The sequence below is a fragment of the Mobula birostris genome, chromosome 2 (assembly GCF_030028105.1).
Source record: "Mobula birostris isolate sMobBir1 chromosome 2, sMobBir1.hap1, whole genome shotgun sequence".
Classification (NCBI taxonomy): Eukaryota; Metazoa; Chordata; class Chondrichthyes; order Myliobatiformes; family Myliobatidae; genus Mobula; species Mobula birostris.
In genome coordinates, this window is record NC_092371.1 from 155966529 (window position 1) to 155990931 (window position 24403).

The 24403-nt window shown below is 40.1% G+C and overlaps 1 protein-coding gene across 2 annotated transcripts in view; it reads right to left on the minus strand.

Moving 5' to 3' along the window:
* col19a1 (collagen type XIX alpha 1 chain) overlaps positions 1 to 24403 on the minus strand; it is a 374732-nt gene that overhangs the window by 331294 nt on the left and 19035 nt on the right. For both annotated transcript variants that reach the window (XM_072250470.1, XM_072250475.1), the window contains exons 3-4: positions 23029 to 23079; positions 3262 to 3373 (exon numbers count right to left, since the gene is read on the minus strand). In XM_072250470.1, the coding sequence (XP_072106571.1) occupies positions 3262 to 3373; positions 23029 to 23079 (163 nt within the window). The remainder of the gene's footprint in view (positions 1 to 3261; positions 3374 to 23028; positions 23080 to 24403) is intronic.

Genomic DNA, 24403 nt, shown 5'->3' on the forward strand with positions numbered 1-24403 from the left:
ACCAGGAAGGCAGGAGAGCCAACAGCACTTAATGTTTACACACTGGTATATCAGCACCTAAAAAAAAATCTTTTTATATTTATTCAACACATTAAAAGTCCCTTCTTTCTATGCATTAGGCTTAAGCACTGTGCTTGCCGGAAGTATCATTTATGTCTTAGGAGTGGCATTAGGCTCTGCATCACAAGGCTGCAGGTCACCTTCCCTAACTTGGGAAACTGGTGTAGATCTGTTGCCCCCTGAGACCTCTGGTCTCCTCCAAATATGGCCTCTTGTACAGTACATAACCAAAATGACACTCAACTACGCAATGATCTATCAAAGCCGCTGCCTAAACTCTTGCTCAAACCACCCAGAGGAGTTGGAAAAGCTCACTGGGAGGATTGCTGGAGCTTAAAACCCAGGCAGCTGAAAGCATGATTGTCCATAATAGAGTTATGAAGAATCAGATTTTGGGGCAGATAAATAGATAAATTTAAGAAGCTATCAAAATGGAAAAACAAAAGCAAACACAGAGAGAAAATACTCAGGTCTAAATATTCTCACTTCTACAATTCTGCATACTATGAAAGTGAATTTTGTTAAAACTGTGTTTATGCAATAAACTTTTAACTACTTTGTCTGGGTTCTTCTCTGCACAGGATTCACAAATTCTTGCAAGCTGCATACACAGACAATATCAAGTGGCATCATCTGTGCAAAATTTCACTGTGCCCAACGACCCCAATTACTGAAGCAGGTATTAATCAGAGTGGAAATCTGATTTAAATAAGAGATAATCCAAAATGTTTGAACATTTCTCTTCTGCTCTCTTTAACGTTTCATCCTCAGTGCCTTTTCCCATCCTCAATCCCCAACAATGTCCTCATAGCTACTTGGAAATATTTCTGACCTCTTTCCACATCCTTCGACATAGTATCACCACTCAAAATAATCATCCATTTTGTAATTCCCCCAAATGCTACTACTCATTACCTCTGCCCAACAACACCCCTCCTCACTGATGACCTCTCTTGCCCACATCCACATAAAACCTGCTGGCCAGTATACTTGGTTTACAATCTCCAATATCTGTAATATAGAACAGTCACTTTGGAAAGGCTTTGGTAATCACTTCTATGTGTTGGAGTTATTATATTGCACAAATACTTGTGCTCCGTGGTCCAGGCACTTAGATAGACTTTCCAAAGATATGATCAGCTTGCATTCTGCAAGGTTTTTTTCACATACTCTGTTATCACAGATGGAATGCCAGTGATGCCATCTATGAGAAGTCTGGCTACTTCACAAATGTTGCCAGATTTTTTTCTGTCATTTTTCATAAGTATTGTTTGCATGCTGGGATAAATTAGTTTGCTGAAGTGTTGAACACCCAAGCTCAGTACTCTGGATACCCAATCTACAAACTGAACCAAAGTTCAGCAGGTCTCATCAAAACGTAACATTTAATTCTCATATATGTCATATATGCTTACATCTAACCTGTAGACAAGTGTCAAAATGCATGCATTATTTAACAATTAATTTCCATCTTTTTCATCCTCTCAGGTCACACAGAAAGACAAGGTATTCCCAGGCCTCCCCCAATATCCTTAAGAACTAATCCCGGGGGGGGGGGGGGGGGTGGCTTTCTAATTTTCATGAATTCGGTTTGATCTTTATTGCTTATTTATTTATTTATTTATTGATTGATTGATTTATTGATTGTACTTGCACCGTTTGTTGTCCTTTGCACATTGGTTGTTTGTCCGTCCTGTTGGGTGGGGACTTACGACGATTCTACTGTGTTTCCTGGATTTACTGTGTATGCCCACAAGAAAACAAATCTCAGGGATTTATATGGTGACATATATACTTGGATAATAAATTTACTTTGAACTTGAGCGATTTAAAACACTGGTTCAATTACTAGGAATAAAATTGGATAGCAAAGTTTGACATCTACACACACTCAGAATTTCAGAAGTCACTGTTGTGCTGTTCTACTTCTCCAGCGACATTACTGTACTGATATCTCCCCAAGAGGTTCACCAGTGAAATATAACAAAGGCAGCAGTATTCACTTATTCCCACTGAACACCCTAGAAAATACTGCAACTTGTTCAGACAAACAAGCCTGTAAAATTATTGGGAACTGAAGAGAGAAAAAGGAATATAACTGGAAATTAGTTCCTGCTACTGAAATGTTTTGTATCTCACACGTGCAGCATTACTCTTTATTCTACTCTCCTCAGTTCTCATTCATCTCCCTATATTTACAATTTCTCCAGACAGATCAACTGTAAATAACAAGTTTTCACACTCTATGTCAGCAACAAAAACATCTGTGCCATTGTCTTGCCCCCTCCCCAGCCTTTCATAAATATTCTTCTTTCTCTGAAAGCTTAATTTTTAACTTTCACTATTTCTGATGAAAGGGCATCAACGTGAAATCATAGCTCTGTTTCTCTCTTATAGATGATGCCTGACTTGCTGATTGTTCCAGTACTTCTGCCTTTCTAACAAAAAAGTCCTCTCTGGTACTAAATCCTTCATGATTATTCGAGTCATGGAGATACAGCACAGAGATGGGTCCTTTTTACCCATCGAGTCCAGTGACAATAATCACCCTTTTACACCAAGCCTACAATAATCCCATTTTTTATTCTCCCCACATTTAACAACTTTCTCAAGATTTCTTTCACTATTTACATTGGCAAATTAAGCAACCAAACCACCTATCTTTAGGATGAGGGAGGTAGTGAAACACCAGAAGAAACCATTAGTCACAGGGATAACATACAAGTACTGTACAAATAGTACCTGAGGTCAAGATTGAACCCAGGTTTCTGGCTGTGTGAGACAGCAACATTGGTAGCTGAACAATTTGTTGTTGAATCCTAAAAATTGTTTTCCTTGTTTTTTTCTCTGTCTTTTATCTCACTGTTTTACTCTAATCTTTCTTTTTGCTGTTATTTTACTTTACGTATCTAATTTGGTACCAAATTCAGTTCTAATTCTGACTTCCCGACTCAGACTGTGTGCCAAAATATCCATCGCACAATCTGATTAGTCAAAGACTCAGAACATTGTTAAGCTTGTTTGCAAGTGTCCTGGATACCCCCAGAGAGTACTGCATCAAAATGAATTTCTAAACACTACAATTCTCACTTCAAAAAACCATAGAAAGCCTGTGAGCTAATGTAGGTGTGATGAACACGTAACAGTGTCCATAGTGATTCTAGCCAATATAAAATTAAGAGACCAAAAAATGATTCCTACTGTGTTTGTCTAATTGACAGTTTTCTTCCCATTCTGATAAATGGTAAGCGTTGGGAGGTTTTGCTTCTTGTTGACAAACGTGCCAATGAAAATCTCTGCATCAGGTCGAACCCTGAAATATAAACCATAAGTAATTTCCAATCAATACGTTGGATGGATAGGATAAACACAGTACTTGCATATATTTCTCAAAAAACATAATTGAGAGTCATAAAGTTATAGAGACATAAAGCAAACACGGCCTATCTACTCCGTCCTACTAATTGAAATACTTGTTTACCGTGAATACTCTCTGCATTCCCCCACGCTTCCTGTAATGTTGCAACCAGAATCGTATATACTTAAAGTGCTGGAAGTCTCTTTGTCTTCTCCAGCAAAGGCCTGAATTATTCATTATAGAGCCTTGAGCTAATCGGGAGAAGCTAACCTTCCAGCTATGCATCTGGAGTTTGACATGTCGAAACTTCTGGGGTACAGAAAAAAAGATTCCGAACATTAGGTACATATTTGACTTTGATGGGTTATATTAATTTGCCCCTTTTACGGCTCAGTAAAATTCATTCAATCTCATATCAATCTGCAACATTACCTGCCAGCTATCTCCAATCAAACTTGAAAAGCTAAAAGTTAATTTGATCATAGAATTATCGAAACATGTAGCACAAACACTATTCATATTGACCAACCTTGTCCATGCTTACCATGATGCTTATCTATGCTAATCCCATTTGCCTGCATTAGGGTTGTTTCCCTCTTTTGCCTTTCCTATCCAAGTAACTTTTAAACATCGTAATTGAATTTGCCTCAACCACCTCTACTGACAACTTGTTCTAGATATTCATCAATGTCTATGTGGAAAAAATATCCTTCAGATCTCTTTTAAATTAAAATACAAATGGCACTGGAGGTTTGAGATTCTGGCTAATTGTTCTGCACACAGGTATCCATTTTTTGGGATAATCCTGGTTCTATAATTTTCAAGAAGCCACTTAATTCCTTGATTATCTTGTATTGGTAGCCTCATCCCACTCCACCTGTTATGAAGCATCATGGTTAGAGATCTCAGCTGGAAGAGAATAACTGACACCCTTTCCTGATACAGTAAATATGCAACTCCAGATCCACAGCAATACCTTCTGAAATGGTCTAAAAATAAAACCTTTTCCCTTCTTGAACAGCAGACCTTGATGGTGAATGTATGATTTATCCAAGGGTTCCACTGCTTCCTTCTCTCTTTCTGATGCCTGTTGGGCCTCTGACCTCACTCATTCTTGACCTCTGAGCTCCCTATTGCCTGATTCCAGGCCACCTGTCCATCCAATCCCAGATCCCAAATTCATCTTCCTGCAGCAGACACAGCAAAGCAAAACTCTTCATGCCCCTGGATTCAAGCGTGGAATTGCAGTCCATGAGAGATGAAAATTAAATGTAAAATGTAAGTTACTAAGGTAAAACATTTCACAGAGAAACTTTCATACCAGGATTAAATACCTTAAGGAAATATAAAAGAGATTATACTCCATGGCTAACTTATTATCCCCCTCAACCTCATTCTCCTGCCTTCTCCCTGTAACCTTTGATGTCCTTACTAATCAGGAACCTATCAACCTCCGCTTTAAAGATACCCAATTACTTGGCCTCCGCAGCCATCTGCACCAATGAATTCCACAGTTTCACCACCCTCCTGCTGAGGGAATTCCTCCTCATCTCTGTTCTACTGGGACGAGTTTCTATTCTGAGACTGTGCTCTCTGGTCTTAGCCTCTCCTCATATAGGAAACATCCTCTCCACATCAACTCTATCTAGGCTTTTCACTATTCAATAGGTTCAATGAAATCCCCATCATTCTTCTAACCAAAGTCCAGTGAATATAGGCCCAGAGCCTATCTGACTGCTCCGCAAATTAGTAATAATGGTTTTGTAATTTATCTTGGCAGAGCCTTATCTTGACAATTGTTCAGTTAGATCCAAAAACAGATTTAAAAAAAACTCAACCATCAAGTCTTGACCTAGGCACTAATTCTGACAGAATAAAACCACTTCCAAAAAGCTCAACTTTGCAAATTCCTTCTGAGATAACTAGAGTAACAGATACTCAACCTTAGTGCTATAAGGATAACCATGCCATTCTGCTCCAACATACCCCAGTAGAAGGACAGATCCACATGGGATGCAACACATCAGTTGGGAGGGAATACCATTTACTCTAGATTCCATGAAGTCTTATATGGCATCCTCTAACCTATGGACAAGAAAATCTCCTGCTGATTACCACTTAATCATTTCCTGGAATCAAAGCTCCTTCTGACTGAACAACACTTGGAAGAAACATTGAAAGAGACAAGGAGTCAAAATGTATTTTAAGTGGTGGACTTCACTGTCTGTCACCTACAGCTGCTTGATCACACCACCACTGACTGCGCTCCTGACTTCTGCCAGACTGGATCTATGCCAGATAGTGAAAGAGTCAAAGCGAGGAATAATCCTATTTGACTTTGTCCTTAAAAATCTATCTATGGCAGGTGCTGTTGTCTGTGAAGGCACTGGTAGAAGTGACCACAACACAGTCTTTGTGGAAATATTGTCCTGTCATCATGTTTAGTATAGCCTTCGCCATTTTTCACGGCTCTACAGCTCAAAACAGGACATTCATAAGGCATTGTGGACTCTCTACAAAAGCAGAACATGTACACGGCCACAGCCTGGAACTTTACAACCCATCTACTGTGACCCTCACTCTGCTGTCAAAATGAAATCATGCCACCAATTCCGGTTCCATGAGGATTGCAGAGAAAATACAAGGAAAAACACCAGAAATACCAGAGAAGTATATTGTTAACCTTGTGAATTGCAACATATGTGTGTGATAAAACTAGCAGCAGTGATCTACAACCAATAGATCAGATGAAAATTCTCCAGTACTAGAACATTTAGTTTGGTGGCAGACAGTGAAACAGCCAATGGGAAGGAAGAAGAATAGCTATTGGCAAGTATAAATGAATAAACTGTATGAATGAATAAAGTGAATTTCAGAGGTAAGTTAAATGTGCTGCCTGTGGCATCAAGGGAGCACGTGACCAAGTGTGGTATCAAGGATTCCCGGTAAAACTAAAGTCAATGGGCTTCAAGGAGAAAACACAATGAAAGATTGACGTAGCACCCTGCACAAAGGTAGATGGTTGCAGATACTAGTAGTTCATCTTATAATGTGTTTTTGGTTTCTGGTCGCTCTTTTTTTCTTGCCATTTTGTGCAATTTTGATTGGGGCAGATGAACACAGAGCTAGATTAAACTGAACCGAGCTGAACGGAATATGTCTGGACTGGTAGGATGATTTGTGGGCTGGTGTTTTATATTCTGTGTTTTTTGCTTGTTTTTTGCCATTTGCATGATTTGTTCTTTTTTTTGCGTGTTGAGGGTTTGATGTTTTTCTTTGAACAGGTTCCATGGTTTTTATTTCTTTATTTCATGGCTGTGAGAAGACAAATCTCAGGATTGTATACTGCAAACATACTTTGAAACTTTGGTATGAATTATTTCCATCCCAGGGCATCCATGTGGGATTTCTTCAAGGTAATATCCTAGACCCGATTATCTTCTTCCCATCATAAAGTCAGAAGTGGTGTAGTTAATGACTGCACAATGTTCAATTCCTCAGTGAAAGAAGCAGTTCAGGCTAAAAATGCAAGACTACATTAAAGCATGGGCTATCAATAACAAACAATATTCATGTTCTGCAATTGCAAGTAATGGCTATCTCTATCAAGATAAAGTCCATGCACCTTTTCATGGCATTCGATGGTATTACCATTGCTGCGCTGAGTCTCACACCAGCTACATAAAAAGTCACTCAATTGAATCAGTCATATAACTACAATGGGTACAAGAGCAAGTTGGAAGCTGGCTATCCTGCAGCAAATGACTAATCTCAAACACTCATATGATGAAGCAACGTCTGATGAAATATTTTCCATTTTCCTGTATAAGTATAACAGCAACAACACTGAAGAAGCAGAACAGAATCTGTGACCAAAACCCACTTGACTGCTGCTGCATGGGAGCACCATAGCTCATGTATAAAATATACATCAGTTACTCACCCAGTCTACTCTGACCACGGCTCTCAAGCTCACAACCACTACTACACAAAAGAACAAAAGTTATATCCTACCATTTACTCATTTGAACCAGGGTATACTGTAGTCAGTGACTCACCCCCTGATATTGCAGGTCAGAAGCATAATGAAATATCCTCCAATTGTTGAGATGAATTGTTGATATGATTGCAGTTTGAACAATATACAAAATGTTTGATACCACCTGTTCCTAGTTGTACATCTTTCTGACTGGAAATACATTGCCAGTCCTTCCTGTCAGTGAAACTAATTCCAGTACACAGTATCCAACAGCACTTTAAGGATTATTACCGCAACATCATAATATTTGAAGATTTAAAGATAAAGATTAACTTTATTTGTCACATGTACATCAAAACATACAGTGAAATGCACTGTTTGTGTCAAATCAAATTAGCAAGTATTGTGCTTGGTAGCCCAAAAGTGCTGCCATGCTTCCAGCACCAGCATTGCATGCCCACAATTCTCTAACCCTAACCATATATATTTGGAATGTGGAAAGAAACTGGAGCACCTGGAGGAAACCCTTTTCTAACATAGAGAACATTACGCATAGTGGCAGGAGTTGAACCCTGATCATACAACTGGTGCTGCAAAGCACTACAGTAATTCCTACGCTACTGGATAACTCATGAACGTTTTACTATCAGTCTCAAGTGATGTAGATTTATTTAGTGGGAAGCTGCCCATGCATGAAAAGAATAGGTTATACTGTAGATGTGGTGAATGAGAAGGGTCATGTGGAACCAAAAATGTTATACATTCTGTGCAACATTTAGTATTATGGTAGCTTATTTTTTCCTGTTTGAATATTTATTTTACTGAGTATTTTAAGATGTTAAGGACTCCCATGATACAGTCTGCCACCAACTGATTTTCTAATTGCAAAGTTAATTTATTGCTATACTTAAAAACTTCAAAATAAGTTCTCACTCGAAACTGGTGATGCAGGAGGAATAATTGAAATCCATAAGTGATCATAATGTCCAAAATTGGTTAGACTGCAGGTCTACATTCAACGTGGCTTATCTTCAAGGCATGCTGATATTCAGAGTATTAAGTTTCATAAAATAAGTACTTCTTTGCTCTGTGTTGAATTGCAATGCATTTTAATCTAATGGGGAATTCAACATAAAACTAGCAAAAGGAAATCAAAATTTGCCAGGAGAGAGACTACAATTAGACCATAAGACAGAGGAGCAGAATTAGGCCAATCAGCACGTTGAATCTGTTCCACCATTCCATTATTTCTGGTTTACTATTCCTCTCAACCCCATTCTTCTGCCTTCTCCCATTAACCTTTGATGCCATTACCAGTCAAGAACGATCAAACTCCACCATAGATATATCAAATAACATGGCATCCACAGCCGTCTATGGCAACAAATTCCACAGTCTCACCACATTCTGGATGAAGAAACTCCTCCTGATCCCTATTCTAAGGGAAATAAATGCAAAGTTCACTATAAATCTTTGCACCCGTCTGAAAAGTCTGGTTTTACTATTGATTTCTGTTAACATTGTAGTTTTAAGTTCCAATGATGTGAAGTTGACTTCCCGATAATTGAGTAACCAGCTAAAATTGTAGTCAAGGGACACCCACTGTTACCTTGTAATAGGAATTTGAGGTCCCAACTAAAAGCACAGCATGTATGGAGTGTGAGTAAGGGACTTTGGTAAGATAAGAGTGACAATGGCAGAATGAAATGAATTGATTTTAATCATGTGATCTGATAAAACCTGTAGTATGAGGGAGCTGATTGAAACTATTGGCATCCATAGGGACTGCATCTGCAGATTGTAGCTACAGCTAGAGGTACAGTACATCAACTCAAAGTTATGAGCTTGAGGCTGGGATTTGGACTGAGAATTGTAAAACTGTTCAGTCAAAAGGTGCAAGAGCGTGAGGTGGGTAAAGGGATTCAGTTTGCAAGAGCCACAATCCTTGTTTGTTCAGCAGATACAGTAGGAGGTATTTGTAGACTCTGTGGACAAGAGCAGTGACTGAATAGACGATGAGAAAACTGACCACAATGTTGTGCCACTAGGGTCCACTTAAATTGGTCACGGGCAATGGAATGATGTAGTTGGAGATAGAGTAGTGTCTGGTGTAGATACTGTCTCTGCAGCTATGAGAAGAAATCCTGAAGGTTTTGTCATCCATTTGGTGCCAGAATATAGGAGATCTGCTGAAGTTAGAGAGGAACTTGGAGTGGGAGAAGAGGTTTCCTGTTGCTGTAGCCTACATGAGAACCAACAATGTAGAAGGAAGAAAGGTGGTGGTTCTGGTGAAGGAACATGAGCAACTGATCAAATTAAAAGGCAGAAACATTAAAGAAATAGTTCCCGCATTACTAGATTAAAATTAGCTTTATTTGTCACATATACATCAAAACATAAAGTGAAATGTGCTGTTTGCATTAATGACCAACACAATCCAAGGATGTGCTGGGGGCAGTTCACAAGTGTCACCATGCATCTAGCACCAACATAGCATGCTCACAATTTACTGACTTTAACCCATTCATCTTTGGAATATGGGAGGAAACTGGAGCATCTGGAGGATCTGGAGGAAAGCCACACGGTCACAAGGAGTAAGTTCAAACTCCTTACACTCAGCAATGGGTATTGACCCTAGGTCGCTGGCACTGTTATACTACCATGCCACTACTTGAGCCACTTGCAAATTTGGACAGGGCAAAAGGATGAGGGAATGGGTGGCTCATAGATCAATGAGAGAAATTCATGCAGCATTAACATTAATAAAAGGGAAAAGTGTAACTGCTTCACTGGAACAAGCTTCACTTAAACTGTACCAGAACCAATGTCTTGCTGAATGGGGAATTGGTTCTGGTGTGGGTAAATTTAGAAAATTATATGGAAAGGATAGAGCAAAAGTGTACATTAATAAAATGGGTAGTGATAACCCAGAATCATTCAGAAAGCTACAAACCATATAAACATAAAAGTATATCTCCAATTATAGTAAGAGCAGGGAAAATGGCAAAAAATAAAATAGAAGGCTTGTTATCTTAATGCACGCAGCATTCATAATAAGCTTGGTGATTTAATGGCACAAATCGACATAATTGTAACACACTCTTAGCTATTACAGTACATGGTGCAAGCTGACCAAAGCGGAGAAGTAAATATTTTGGGATACAGATAAGCAAAATGAAAAAAGTAGCCTTAATAATATGGAGAAGGGTAAAAAAAAAAATTAAAAAGGATCAGTTTGGATGGAATTAAGAAATAGAAAGAGAAATTAACCATTCATGGGAATTATATTTAGTGGCAAAAGAGTAGTAGCAATGTAGGGCCCTAGTAAAAAAAGAGTACTAGTAATGCAGAGCACTGTATAAATCAGGACATTAGAGAGGCTTGTACAAATGGTAATTAAATGCTTTGAGAGGTTGGCGATGAAACATATTAACTCTTGTCTGAGAAGCCCTCACTTCAAATTGCCTACAGGAGCAACAGGTCCAGTGCAAACGCCACCTCATTGGCTCTTTGCTCAACCCTCTGAACATCTGGACAGCAACGATGCATACATCAGGATGCTCTTTATCAACTACAGCTTGGCATTCAAAACCATCATCCCCTCAAAACTAATCAATAAGCTTTCAGAACTTGGCCTCAATACCTCCTTGAGCAATTGGATTGACAGCAACATCTCCTCCACAACCTTTATCAGCACAGGTGCATCTAAAGACTGTATGCTTGGTCCCCTGTTCTACTCACTTTATATTTATGACTGTGTGCCTAACCACTGCTTCAATACTATATGCAAGTTTGCTAACAACAACACTGCTGTGGGCCAAATCAAAGGTGGTAATGAGTCAGCATAGAGGAGGGCGACAAAGTCTGGCTGTGGTGCCACAACAACAACCTCTCACTCAATATCAGCAAGACCAAGGAGCTGATTATTGACTTCAGGAGGAGGAAATCAGAGTTTCATGAGCTAGTCCTCATCAGGAAGATCAGAGGTGAAGAGGGTCAGCAACTTTAAATTCCTGAGTGTTCTTATTTCGGAGGATCTGTCCGGGCCCTAGCACCTAACTGCAATTATGAAGAAAGTTTGACAGCGCTTCTACTTCCTTAGGAGTTTGTGTAGATTCTGCATGACATCTAAAACCTTGACAAACTTCTTTTGATGTGCAGTGGAGAGTATATTAACTGGCTGCATCACAGCCTGGTATCAACACACCAATGCGCAGGAAAGCAGCACCAATCATCAGGGAGCCCAACCACGAAGGACATGCTCTCTTGTCACTGCTGCCATCAGGAAGAAGATACAGGAGCCTCAGGGATCACACCACAAAGTTCAGGAACAATTATTACTCCTCAGCTGTCAGGCTCTTGAACCAAAGGGTATAACTTTACTGAACTTCACTTGCCTCATCATTGAAATGTTTTCACAACATATGAAATCACTTTCAGGGACTTTTTATCTCAATGTTCTTGATATTTATTGCTTGCTTGCTTGTTTGTTTATTTATTATTATTATTTCAACACAAAGACAAAATGTGATACAATTCCATCTTCCAGAGTCTTACATTGAAGGATTTAACTACATAAAGTATGAGTTAGCTGTGGTAAATTGGGGAACTATATTAAGGTAAAAAAGTAAATAAGAAATAATTGATTTTTACCAAATGTATACATTGGTTACAAGATGTGACAGTGTGCGAGAGAGAGCGAGAGATATAAAATGAAAAAAATATATAGTAAGTTTTAAAGAATTGCAAATAGAATGTGAGAATGTGCAGTGCAATCTTGGGGTGCAAATCTATAGTGACAAACCAAGTCAGGAGGATGGCAGGGAGGGTGTTAAGGAAGGAGTATGGTATGCTTGCTTAGATCAAGCAGGGCATTGAGCATAAATGTCGGGGAGTCATGTTTGAAATTCAAGGATTTATTATCGGCATACGTATACTCTACGTCACGACATATTACCCTGAGATTAATTTTCTTGCAGGCATTCACAGTAAAGACAAAGAAACACAATTGAAAAACTACACACAGATGAAAACTGGCATCTAATATGCAAAAGATGACAAACTGTGCAAATATAAAAAGAAACACAAATAATAATATTTAATAAGTAATAAATAATATTGATAACATGGGCCATAGAGTGCTTCAAGGTGAGTCCATAGGTTGTAGAAACAGTTCAAGGTTGAGGTGAGTGAAGTTATTCATTTTGGTTAAGAGCCCAATGGTTGAGGGATAACTGTTCCTTAACCTGGTGGCGTGGGACCTAAAGACTATTGTACCTTCTTCCCGATGGCAGCAGCTGTATAAAACTTTGGTTAGGTCACTTTGGGAGCATTGTGTGTAGTTTTGGTCATTGCACTACAGGAAGGATGTGGAGGCTTTGTAGAGGATCCAGAAGAGGTTCACTAGGATATTCACAAACAAGAAAAAAATCTGCAGATGCTCGAAATCCGAACAACACGCACAAAATGCTGGAAGAACTCAGCAGGCCAGGCAACATCTATGGAAAAAGTACAGTCGACGTTTTGGCCCGTCAACTAAACTTTTTCCCATAGATGCTGCCTGGCCTGCTGAACTCCTTCGGCATTTTGTGTGCGTCTCTAGAATATTGCCTAGATTACAGAGTATTATCTATAAGGAGAGGTTGGCCAAGCTTGGTTGTTTTTGCAGGAGCATGAGACACTGCAGGGGAAACTTACAGAATTTTATAAAATTATGAGAGGCATTGACAGGGTATATAGTTCAAATCTTTTTCCCAGATTGAAAATGCCAATTACTAGAGGGTATAGCTTTAAATTGAGCGGGTGCAAGTTTAAAGGAGATGTACAAATGTTATTGCATAGACTAATAAGTGCCTGGAATGTGATGCCAGGTGCCTGGTAGTGTTGTCTAAGGGCCACTTAGACAGGCATATAGACATTCATGCAAGAAATGGAAGGATAACGTAAAGACAGGTGAGATTATTTGAATCTGGCACCACAGTCACCACATACGTTGTGGGCAAAAGGACCTTTACCTGTCCAGTACTATTCTTTATTCAAGGTTCTAAAAGTGGTCCACCCATAAGCAGGTAAATCGGTTTATTATTGACACATGTCCCAGTGACCACCGCTCCCTGGCCTTTAGCATTATCATGGAAAAGGATAAAATCAGAGAGGACAGGAAAATTTTTTAATTGGGGAAAGGCAAATTATGAGGCTATAAGGCTAGAACTTGCCGGTGTGAATTGGGATGATGTTTTTGCAGGGAAACGTACTATGGACATGTGGTCGATGTTTAGAGATCTCTTGCAGGATGTTAGGGATAAATTTGTCCCGGTGAGGAAGATAAAAAATGGTAGGGTGAAGGAACCATGGGTGACAAGTGAGGTGGAAAATCTAGTCAGGTGGGAGAAGGCAGCATTCATGAGGTTTAGGAAGCAAGGATCAGATGGACCTATTGAGGAATATAGGGTAGCAAGAAAGGAGCTTAAGAAGGGGCTGAGAAGAGCAAGAAGGGGGCATGAGAAGGCCTTGGCGAGTAGGGTAAAGGAAAACCCCAAGGCATTCTTCAACTATGTGATGAACAGAGGGATGACAGGAGTGAAGGTAGGACCGATTAGAGATAAAGGTGGGAAGATGTGCCTGGAGGCTGTGGAAGTGAGCGAAGTCCTCAATGAATACTTCTCTTCGGTATTCACCAATGACAGGGAACTTGATGACAGTGAGGACAATATGAGTGAGGTTGATGTTCTGGAGCATGTTGATATTAAGGCAGAGGAGGTGCTGGAATTGTTAAAATACATTAGGATGAATAAGTCCCCGGGGCCTGACGGAATATTCCCCAGGCTGCTCCACGAGGCAAGGAAACAGATTGCTGAGCCTCTGGCTAGGATCTTTACGTCCTCGTTGTCCACGATAATGTTACCGGAGGATTGGAAGGAGGCAAATGTTATCCCCTTGTTCAAAAAAAGGTAGTAGGGATAGTCCAGGTAATTATAGTCCAGTGAGCCTTACATCTGTGGTAGGAAAACTGTTGGAAAAGATCCTTAGAGATAGGATCTATGGGCATTTAGAGAATCACGGACTGATCAGGGACAGATAGCATGGCTTTGTGAAGGGCAGATCGTGTCTAACAAGCCTGACAGAGTTCTTTGAGGAGGTGACCAGGCATATAGATGAGGGTAGAGCAGTGGATGTGATCTATATGGAGTTTAGTAAGGCATTTGACAAGGTTCCACACAGTAGGCTTATTCAGAAAGTCAGAAGGCATGGGATCCAGGGAAGTTTGGCCAGGTGGATTCAGAATTGGCTTGCCTGCAGAAGGCAGAGGGTCATGGTGGAGGGAGTACATTTGGACTGGAGGGTTGTGACTAGTGACAAGGATCGGTTCTGGGACCTCTACTTTTTGTGGTTTTATTAACAACCTGGATGTGGAGGTAGAAGAGTGGGTTGGCAAGTTTGCAGACAGCACAAAGGTTGGTGGTGTTGTAGATAGTGTAGGGGATTGTCAAAGATTGCAGAGAGACATTGATAGGATGCAGGAGTGGGCTGAGAAGTGGCAGATGGAGTTCAACCCAGAGAAGTGTGAGGTGGTACACTTTGGAAGGACAAACTCCAAGGCAGAGTACAAAGTAAATGGTAGGATACTTGGTAGTGTGGAGGAGCAGAGGGATCTGGGGGGTACATGTCCACAGATCCCTGAAAGGTGCCTCACAGGTAGATAGGGTAGTTAAGAAAGCTTATAGGGTGTTAGCTTTCATAAGTCAAGGGATAGAGTTTAAGAGTCACGAGGTAATGATGCAGTTCTATAAAACTCTAGTTAGGCCACACTTGTTACTGTGTCCAGTTCTGGTCGCCTCACTATCGAAAGTATGTTGAAGCATTGGAAAGGGTACAGAGGAGATTTACCAGGATGCTGCCTGGTTTAGAGAGTATGCATTATGATCAGAGATTAAGGGAGCTCGGGCTTTACTCTTTGAAGAGAAGGAGGATGAGATGAGACATGATAGAGGTGTACAAGATAATAAGAGGAGTAGATAAGAGTGGATAGCCAGCGCCTCTTCCCCAGGGCACCACTGCTCAATACAAGAGGACATGGCTTTAAGGTAAGGGATGGGAAGTTCAAGGGGGATATTAGAGGAAGCTTTTTTTACTCAGAGAGTGGTTGGTGTGTGGAATGCACTGCCTAAGTCAGTGGTGGACGCAGATACATTAGTGAAATTTAAGAGACTACTAGACAGGTATATGCAGGAATTTAAGTTGGGGGGGGTATATGGGAGGCAGGGTTTGAGGGTCGGCACAACATTGTGGGCCAAAGGGCCTGTATGTGCTATACTATTCTATGTCCCATGTACAGTGAAAAACTTTGTTTTGCAGAACTTTGTATTGCATGCCATCCATACAGATTATTTCATCATATCAGTACATAGAAGCAGCATAAAGAAAAAGCAGTAACATTATAGAAACATAGAAAACCTACAGCACCATACAGGCCCTTCGGCCCACAAAGTTGTGCCGAACATGTCCCTACCTTCGAAATTACTAGGGTTACCCATAGCCCTCTATTTTTCTAAGCTCCATGTACCTATCCAAAAGTTTCTTAAAAGACCCTATTGTATCCAGTTATGCAGAAGAAAGTTGTACAGTAACAGAGAGTGCAGTGCAGGCAGCAAATAAGGTGCAGGGCCATGATAAGGTTGATTTTGAGGTCAAGAGTCCATATGGGGGAGCCAATCAATAGGGTTATAATAGTGAAATAGAAGCTGCCCCTTGAGCCAGGTGGTAGGTGCTTTCATGAATTTATATTTTTTGCCCAATGGGAGAAAGGAGAAGAGAGAATATCACGATTTAGAGGTGTCTTTACTTATGTTGATTGCTTTACGAAGGCAGCGAGAAGTGCAGACAGAATCAATGGAGAAGAGGATGGTTTCTATGATGTACTGAGCTGTGTCCACTATTCTCTGCAGCACTTTGCAGTCATGGGCAGAGTAGAGCAGTTGCTATATCATGCAGTGATGATCAGATGCTTCCGACGGTGAGGGTTATAGGGGACATACCAAATTCCTTCATCCTCCTGAAGTAGAGATGTTGGTGAGCTTTCTCGGTCATAGTATCAATATGGTTGGACCAGGTCAAGATATTGGCAATGCTCATTTTGAGGAACATGAAGCTATTAACCCTCCTGAATTCAAAACCACTGATGTAAACAGGAACATATGCACTGCCCCACACAGGCTCACCCTCCTCCACTCCTGAAGAGGATGATATTAAAGGAAAAGTTTTGGCAAGACACCATTTACTAGGCTTTCTATCTCCCTCCTGTACTCTGGCTCATCATTATTTGAGATTCAGCCCACAATGGTGGTATCATCTGCAAACTTGCAGCTGGAGTTAGAGCATAACCTGGAAATGCAGCTGTCAGTGTACAGGCAGAAGAGGGTGAAGATGGTGTCTTGTGGGGTAGTAGTGTTGAGAATAACTGTGGTGAGGCTGTCGCTGCCTATCTAGTCTGTTGGTCAGGAAATCAAGGATCCAGTTGCAGAAAGACTTGTTAAATACCAGATATTGGAGCTTGGAGATGAATTTGCTTGGAATAGTAATATTAAAAGCCATGCTATAGTCACGGAAAGATCAAAGCCATGGCAGATAGAATATTGTACAGTAAAATTTGAGGTCATTCACTTTGGTATAAGTAACTAAAACATAGTACTTTTTGTTTAAACAGTGAGAGAAGTGTTGGTGTTCAGAAAGACTTGTATATCCTGGTACATGAATCAGAGAAATTTAATGAATAGTTACTGTCAAGAATAAGGAAGATAAATGGCAGCTTCACCGTTTTTGCAAAAATGATTTGAGTACTTACTCCTATTTCCTCTAACACTTCAAAGGTATAAGACATTAACACACAGGCATAGAATTTGGCCACTCAGCCCATTAAGTCTGCTCTGCCATTCCATTATCACTGATTTATTGTCCCTCTCAACCCCATTCTCCTGCCTTCTCCCCATAACCTTTGACACCCTGGACTAATCAAGAACCTATCAAACTCTGCTTTAAATATACTCAATAGTTTGACCTCCACAGGATTCACTGCACTTCGGCTAAAAAAAAATTCCTCCACATCTCTGTTCTAAATAGACGTCCCTCTATTTCAAGGTTGTGCCTAGTCCCGGACTCGCCCACTATAAAAACCATGCTTTCCACATACATTCTGTCTAGGCCTTTCAATATTTGACATGTTTCAATGAGAGCTCTCCCCATTCTTCTAAATTCCAACAAGTACAAGCCCAGAACCATCAAATGCTCCTCATATGTTAACATTTTCATTCCCGTAATCATTCTCGTGAACCTCTTCTGTACCCGCTCCAATGCCAGCACTTCTTTTCTTAGATAAGAATAAGAGATCCAAAACTGCTCACAATACTCCAAGTGCAGTCTGTTAAAGCTTCAACATTACATCTTGCTCTTATATTCCAGCCCTCTCGAAATAAATGCTAACATTACATTTGCCTTTCTTACCACTGACCTAACCTAAAAGTTAAGCTTTGGGGAATCCTTTATGGGGACTCCAAAGTCCCTCTGCACCTTTGATTTTTGAATCTTCTCCCCATTTATAAAATAGTCTACGCCTTTATTTTCTCTACCAAAGTGCATGACCATAAACTTCCCTACACTATATTCCATCTGCCACTTCTTTGCCCATCTCCCAATCTAAGACCTTCTGCAGACTCTCTGCTTCCTCAATACTACCTGCCCCTCCACCTATCTTTGGATTGTCCGCAAAATTGGCCACAAAGCCATCAAGTCTGTCATCCAACTTATCAACGGATAACGTAAAAAGAAACAGTCCCAATACTGACACCTGTGGACCACCACTGGTCACAGGCAGCTAACCAGAAAAGGCCCCCTTAATTCCCACTCTTTGCCTTCTGCCATTCAGCCAATTTTCTCTCCATGCTAGTATCTTTCCTGTAATACCATGGTCTCCTATCTCGTTAAACAGGCTCATGTGAACCTTAAAGGAGGTTCACAAAACTGATTCTGGATTTGGACAATTTGTCGTATGAAGAGATGGCTCTTGCCCTGTATTTATTAGAATTCAGAGGAATGAGGGGTGGCCTAATTGAGAGCTATTGAATGCTGAAAGGCCTTGATAGAATGGACATGGAGAGGATGTTTCCAATGGTGGGAGAGTCTAAGACGAGAGGACAGCCTCAGAATAGAGGGGTGTCCTTTTAGAACAAAGATGAGAAGGAATTTCTGTAGCCAGAGGGAGGTGAATCTGTGGAGTTTGTTGCCTCAGGCAGCTAAGTCTTTATGTATACTTTAGGCAAAGGTTGATAGATTCTTGATTAGTCAGGGCATGAACGGATACAGAGGGGTTGGGAAGCTGGAGTTTGGCGCTAAGAAGGAAAAATGGATCAGCCATGATGAATTGGCAGAGCAGACTCGATGGGCCAAATAGCTTAATTCTGCTCCTATTCATTACGGTCTTAAGTGCAGCACCATATCAAAGGCCTTCTGAAAATCCAAGTACACAACATCCACTGACTCTATGTCTATCCTGACTGTTATTTCCTCAAAGACTTTCAACAGATTTGTCAGATAAGTTTTCCCCTGAAGGGAGCCATGCTGTTACTGGCCTACTTTATCATGTGCCTCCAAGTACCCCTGAAACCTCCTGCTTATTAATGGACTCCTACATCTTTCCAACCATTGAAGTCAGGCTAACTGGCCTATAACTTTCTTTATTCTGCCTCCTACCTTCTTGAAGAGTGGAGTGACATTTGCATTTTTCCAGTCTTCTGAAACCATTCCAGAAGTTAATGATTTTTGAAAAACCATTACTAATACCTCCAATATCTCTTCAGCTGCCTCCTTCAGAACCCTGGGGTGTATTCCATCTGGCCCAGGTGGCTTATCTGCTTTCAGACCTTTCAGCTTCCCAAACACCTTCTCCTCAGTAATAGCAGCTGCACTCACTTCTGCCCCTGACACTCAAATTTCTAGCATACTGCTAGAGTTTTCTACAGTGAAGACCAATGCAAAATACTTACTATGTTCATCTACAATCTCATTGTTCCCCACTACTAGCTTTACAACATCATTTGCCAGTGGTCCAATATCTTGCCTCTCTTGCTTTTTATATCTCTAAAAAACATTTTTGGTATCCTCTTTTCTATCATTTGCTAGTGTACTTTCTCAATTCATCTTTTCTCCCCTTGTGTTTTTTTTAAACGTTGCCTTCTGTTAGTTTTTAAAAGCTTCTCAATCCTCTGACTTCCCACTAATTTTAACTATATTGCCTGCCCTCAGTTTTGCTTTTATGTTGTCCTTGACTTCCCTTGTCAGCGACAATTGACACTTAGAATTCTCTTCAGAATACTTATTCACTTTTGCAATGTAATTATCCTGCACCTTTCAAATTAACCCCAGAGACTCCAGCTATTGTTGTTCTGCTATCATCCCTGGTATCCCTGGTATCCCTTCTAATCAACTTCGGCCACCTCCTCTCTCTCAATAATTTCCTTTACTCCACTATAACACTGATACATCTGACTTTCTTCTTCCTCTCATACTGCAGGGTAAATTCAAATTCAATCACTGTCTTCTAAGTGTTCCTTTACCTTACACTCCCTTATCAAATTTGGTTCAGTACACATTATCCAAGCCAAAATTTCTATTCCTCTAATGGAGTCAAGCACAAGCTGCTCGAAAAAACAATCTCATATGCATTCTACAAATTCCCTCTCTTGGGATCCAGCACCAATCTAATTTTCCCAATCTACCTCCACATTGAAATTCTCCGTGACCATAGTAACAGTGCCTTTATCACAAGCCTCTTCTATCTTCCACTGTAATTTATATCCCACATCCTGGCTGCTGTTCAGAAGCATGTACACTACATAAATTCCATCATGACCTTTTTATGTTTGTAGTTTCTTAACTCTACCCACAAGCATTCTATATCTTCTGAGTCGGTGTCACCTCTTCCTAAGGATTTTATTCCATTTTTTACCAACAAAGCCTGCCACCCCTTCTCCCTACCTGTCTGTCCTTTTGATATAATGTGAATCCTTGGATGTTAAGCTCCCAACTATGATCTTTTCTCAGCCATGACTTAGTGATGCCCATAACACTATACCTGCCAATATCTAACTGCACTACAAGAACATCTGCTTTATTCCATATATTATGCATTCAAATCCTGTATTCATCACCTTTTTCGATTTTGCCCCCATATTGCACTTCAAATCATCACACTAACTGTAATTATGCCCTATCATCTGCCTGTGCTTCCTGACAGTCTCATTACACAATACATCAATTTGTATATCAACTGTCCCATCCTCAGCTCTATCACTCTGGATCCCATCCTCCTGCCAAATTAGCTTAAACCCTTCCCAACAGCTCTAAAAACCTGCCTGCAAGGATATTGCCCCCACACCCCCCCCCACTTGGATTCAGATGTAACTTGTCCTTCTTCCCCAGAAGAGATCGTGATGCTACAGAAATCTGAAACCCTACCCCCGGTATGTGGGTTATTAGGTTAACTGTCACTGTAAATTGTCCTTAGTGGGTAAGTAAGAGGTCAAATCTTGGGGGTAAAGGAAGGATTTGATGAAAGTGTGAGGAGAATAAAAAATGGAAACAATGTAGGATATTGTGATTCTGTTGGCACAGACTCCCAAGAAGAGCCCTACTAGTAGAATTGTGTATAAAGATTGAGGAGTGAATGATGGCAAATTGAGGAGCAGATGATAGGAACAGGTGATAGGAAATGTGGAGTGTGGGAGATTTGGAAAGAAATTAAAAAGATCTGAGGGTGACGAGAATGAGGTTACAATCAGATTGGTCATGAAAGGTTCAGGAAGAAGGGAGTAGAGGAAAATCTGGCAGCTGGGCATTGGTGAGGAGAATTGAGGATGAGGAGACAGAATGTACATCTGAAAAATCTGTAGCTAAATGTCCTGCCATATCCCCCACTCTACATATTGTTGCTAGACCAGCCTGGTTTCATTTAGAATGTAGAATACGCCAGTTGTTGCGATTGTGCTTAAAAATTACATGCGCAGGCCCATCACTCAACTATCAATCACTGGCAAAGAGATGCAAGATATTGTTGAAAATGCTCTCAAGTGACACTCTCTCTCCAATATGTGTTCAATGATGACCATTCTGATTCAGGTTTTGCCTGAATCATTTGACTTTTGATCTCATCACATCCTTGGCCAAACTTGAAGTGCTGAATTCCAAAGGTGAAATGAGAAAAAACTGCCTTTGATATCATGGCACCATTTTGACCAAGTGTAACATTCAAGCTTCCCGTTAAAACTGCAAACAATCTCCACCAATTGGTTGTAACTCAAATGGATAGTTGCAGTTCATAGGCATATATCCAATTTAGCCACACCCTTGCCTGGACAAGAATCTCTTAAGGCACTGTCAAGTCTTTATTTCCATTGTGGTAATTTTAGCTAATGATTGCACAATGTCAATTTTGTTTATAATTATTAAGAAAGAAGCAATCCAGGTGCATATTCAGACATGGGTTACAAACTGGAAAACGACATTTGAGCTACAATCTCAACAAGAAATTCTAAGTACTTCCCTTTGTCATTCATTGGGGAAGAAATCGTCAAATCCCCCAACATCTGAAGAGGTGACCACTGACCAGAAACTCAATTGGATCAGTTGCAAGAGCAGGTGAGAGAGTAGATATCCTGAGTGGCAAGACACATATTCTGAGAGCCCAAAATCTTTCCTCTATCTGTGAGACACAAGTCTGGACTGTTATGGAGTATTCTCAGTTTGCCTGGATCACTACAATTTCAACTACTCTCGGTAAGCTTGACACCATCTAGAACAAAGCAGCTCACTTCATTCCATCACCATCTAACAACCTTAACAATCATTTCCTCTACCATCTGAACATAGTGGCTGCAGTGTCTACCATTTGCCATTATTTGTCTGGGCTGCTACCACTTCCCAAACCAACAATTTCCATCACCTAGAACAAGGCAGCAAGCAAATGACAATAACGCCACCTCTTCTCTTAGTCACTGTCATCCAGACTTGGAAATGTATCATTGTATCTTCATTGTCACCGAGTCTATATCCTCCAGTTTCCTATCCAACGATACCGTGGGAGAACTTGTTCCAGAATTACCGTAGTTCAAGAAAGAGATTCACCAATATTTTTCAAGGACAATTAATATTGACTGTTAATTCTTGTTTTCCAGCAAAGCCCTAACCTAATAAAGAGTGGGTTGGCTGGAAGATAAAATTTGGCAGCAATTTTAACCCCTAAGGAAGGGGTTTCATTGCAAACAATGCAATACAGTTGTGCATTTGCTCTGATGTGGAGAAAATCTGAATCTGGTATAAAACCAACACTGCATCCCAACTTACAGTTTCCTAATGGATATGTTAGGTTAACATCAGCCCCTTATTAGCCACGAGTAGTTTTGGTATATGTTTACACTTTAGTGTTATATGTATTGCTTAATTTGAATTGCCAGATAATTTTCTTTTTGTGTAAAAAGAAATGCACAGAATTGTTAGGAGTAACAGAAATAGAGAAACAAATAAAGTGTTATTTTTCCTAAGGTGAAGCAGTTATTTGAAGGACCCTCAATAATTTGGTATTTACCTGAAAGGTCATGATGCAGTCCCTCTGACTGAATGGTAGGGCATAAGTCATCTGTGAACAAAAGCATAGGAAGAAGTTGTATTAGACTGAAAGTTGTCAGTAACATAAACCTGAGAAAAAGATTTGCATTCCTGGTCCCGTGTCTTAAAATAATCACATCATTAAAAGATTGAACAGAGGCTTAACAATAACCTCCAACCTAAATAAGCATAAAAATCAAGTTAAATAAAGAGTACAGTAAGAAGTGGATGTGGATCTGCCATGATTTAATTGAATGGAGAGAAGACTGGCCATTCAGTTATCTGCTTCTGTTACCACCTGTACGGCTGGCATACAGGTTCTGAAGTTCAACAGGCTTCCAGCAGCTAATTTCTTCAGTTTTTTGAAGTCAATTTCTGCAGGTCAGCTTCTTCACCTCTTCTTGGTAATACTTGAAAAGCTCTTTCTCTCTGCAGGAGTGTCGAAATAGTTATTTTGAGGGGTTGTTTAAAATGAATTAACAACTAGGTCAGCACATCCCAGGGACCATGAACTACAGCTTATAAAGTATCTTCAGCAATTTGGTAAATTTATATGCAACACTTTTAGGATACCCACAGCATTTTATAGCCACCATTTTTGAAATTAGTTCTATTTCAGTGTGCCATCTAAATGGATTATTCATCTGGTGACACGAGGGTGAGTGAGGGGAAGATGTTATGAAAAGAATGTGACAAATAATAGTGTTTCATTCATCAAATCCGCCCTGCTTCGCTAATTTGGTCTCTTCAATCATTTCCCTTAATTCCTTTTCTCCAAAAGTTATGTTGTCTTTTAAAGCTATGTAGTTCAGAGCTTTGCCCCAAACATACAGTCCAATATTCTATTTCTTCGGCTAAAAAAAAATTTAATCCCATCACTAACTTTTTCCTAACCCTTTCATTTGAGCCCTTAATGTGTAAATATTTCCTAGTAGTTTCTTCAAAAATGGACAGGCATATTATGATTTTTCCATTTGTTTTTGTTTCAGTTGTGCACATGGATTCATGCTGTGAATCGTCCCAGAGGAATCCGGTACTCACAGTAATTAATTGCAACCCTACTTAGAAATGCATTTATTGAAGGGATTGTATTACAAATATATTGGAAATCCCTTGATTAACCAAACTATTGACTACTAACAAAAGGACTGCTGAATTTTGCTGTGCAAAGGTTTAAAAGATCTTGATATAAATACAACACATTGACATGCTACAGACAAGCTGATACAGATTTTAATCACAGTTCCTATGATACATTTAAAGTAGGTCAGCAATACCAATTCAACACATCCAGGAGATCCTGCACTTCAGAAGCCAGCTATCCATTTTGTATGGTCATGCTGGCTCCGTGGAAC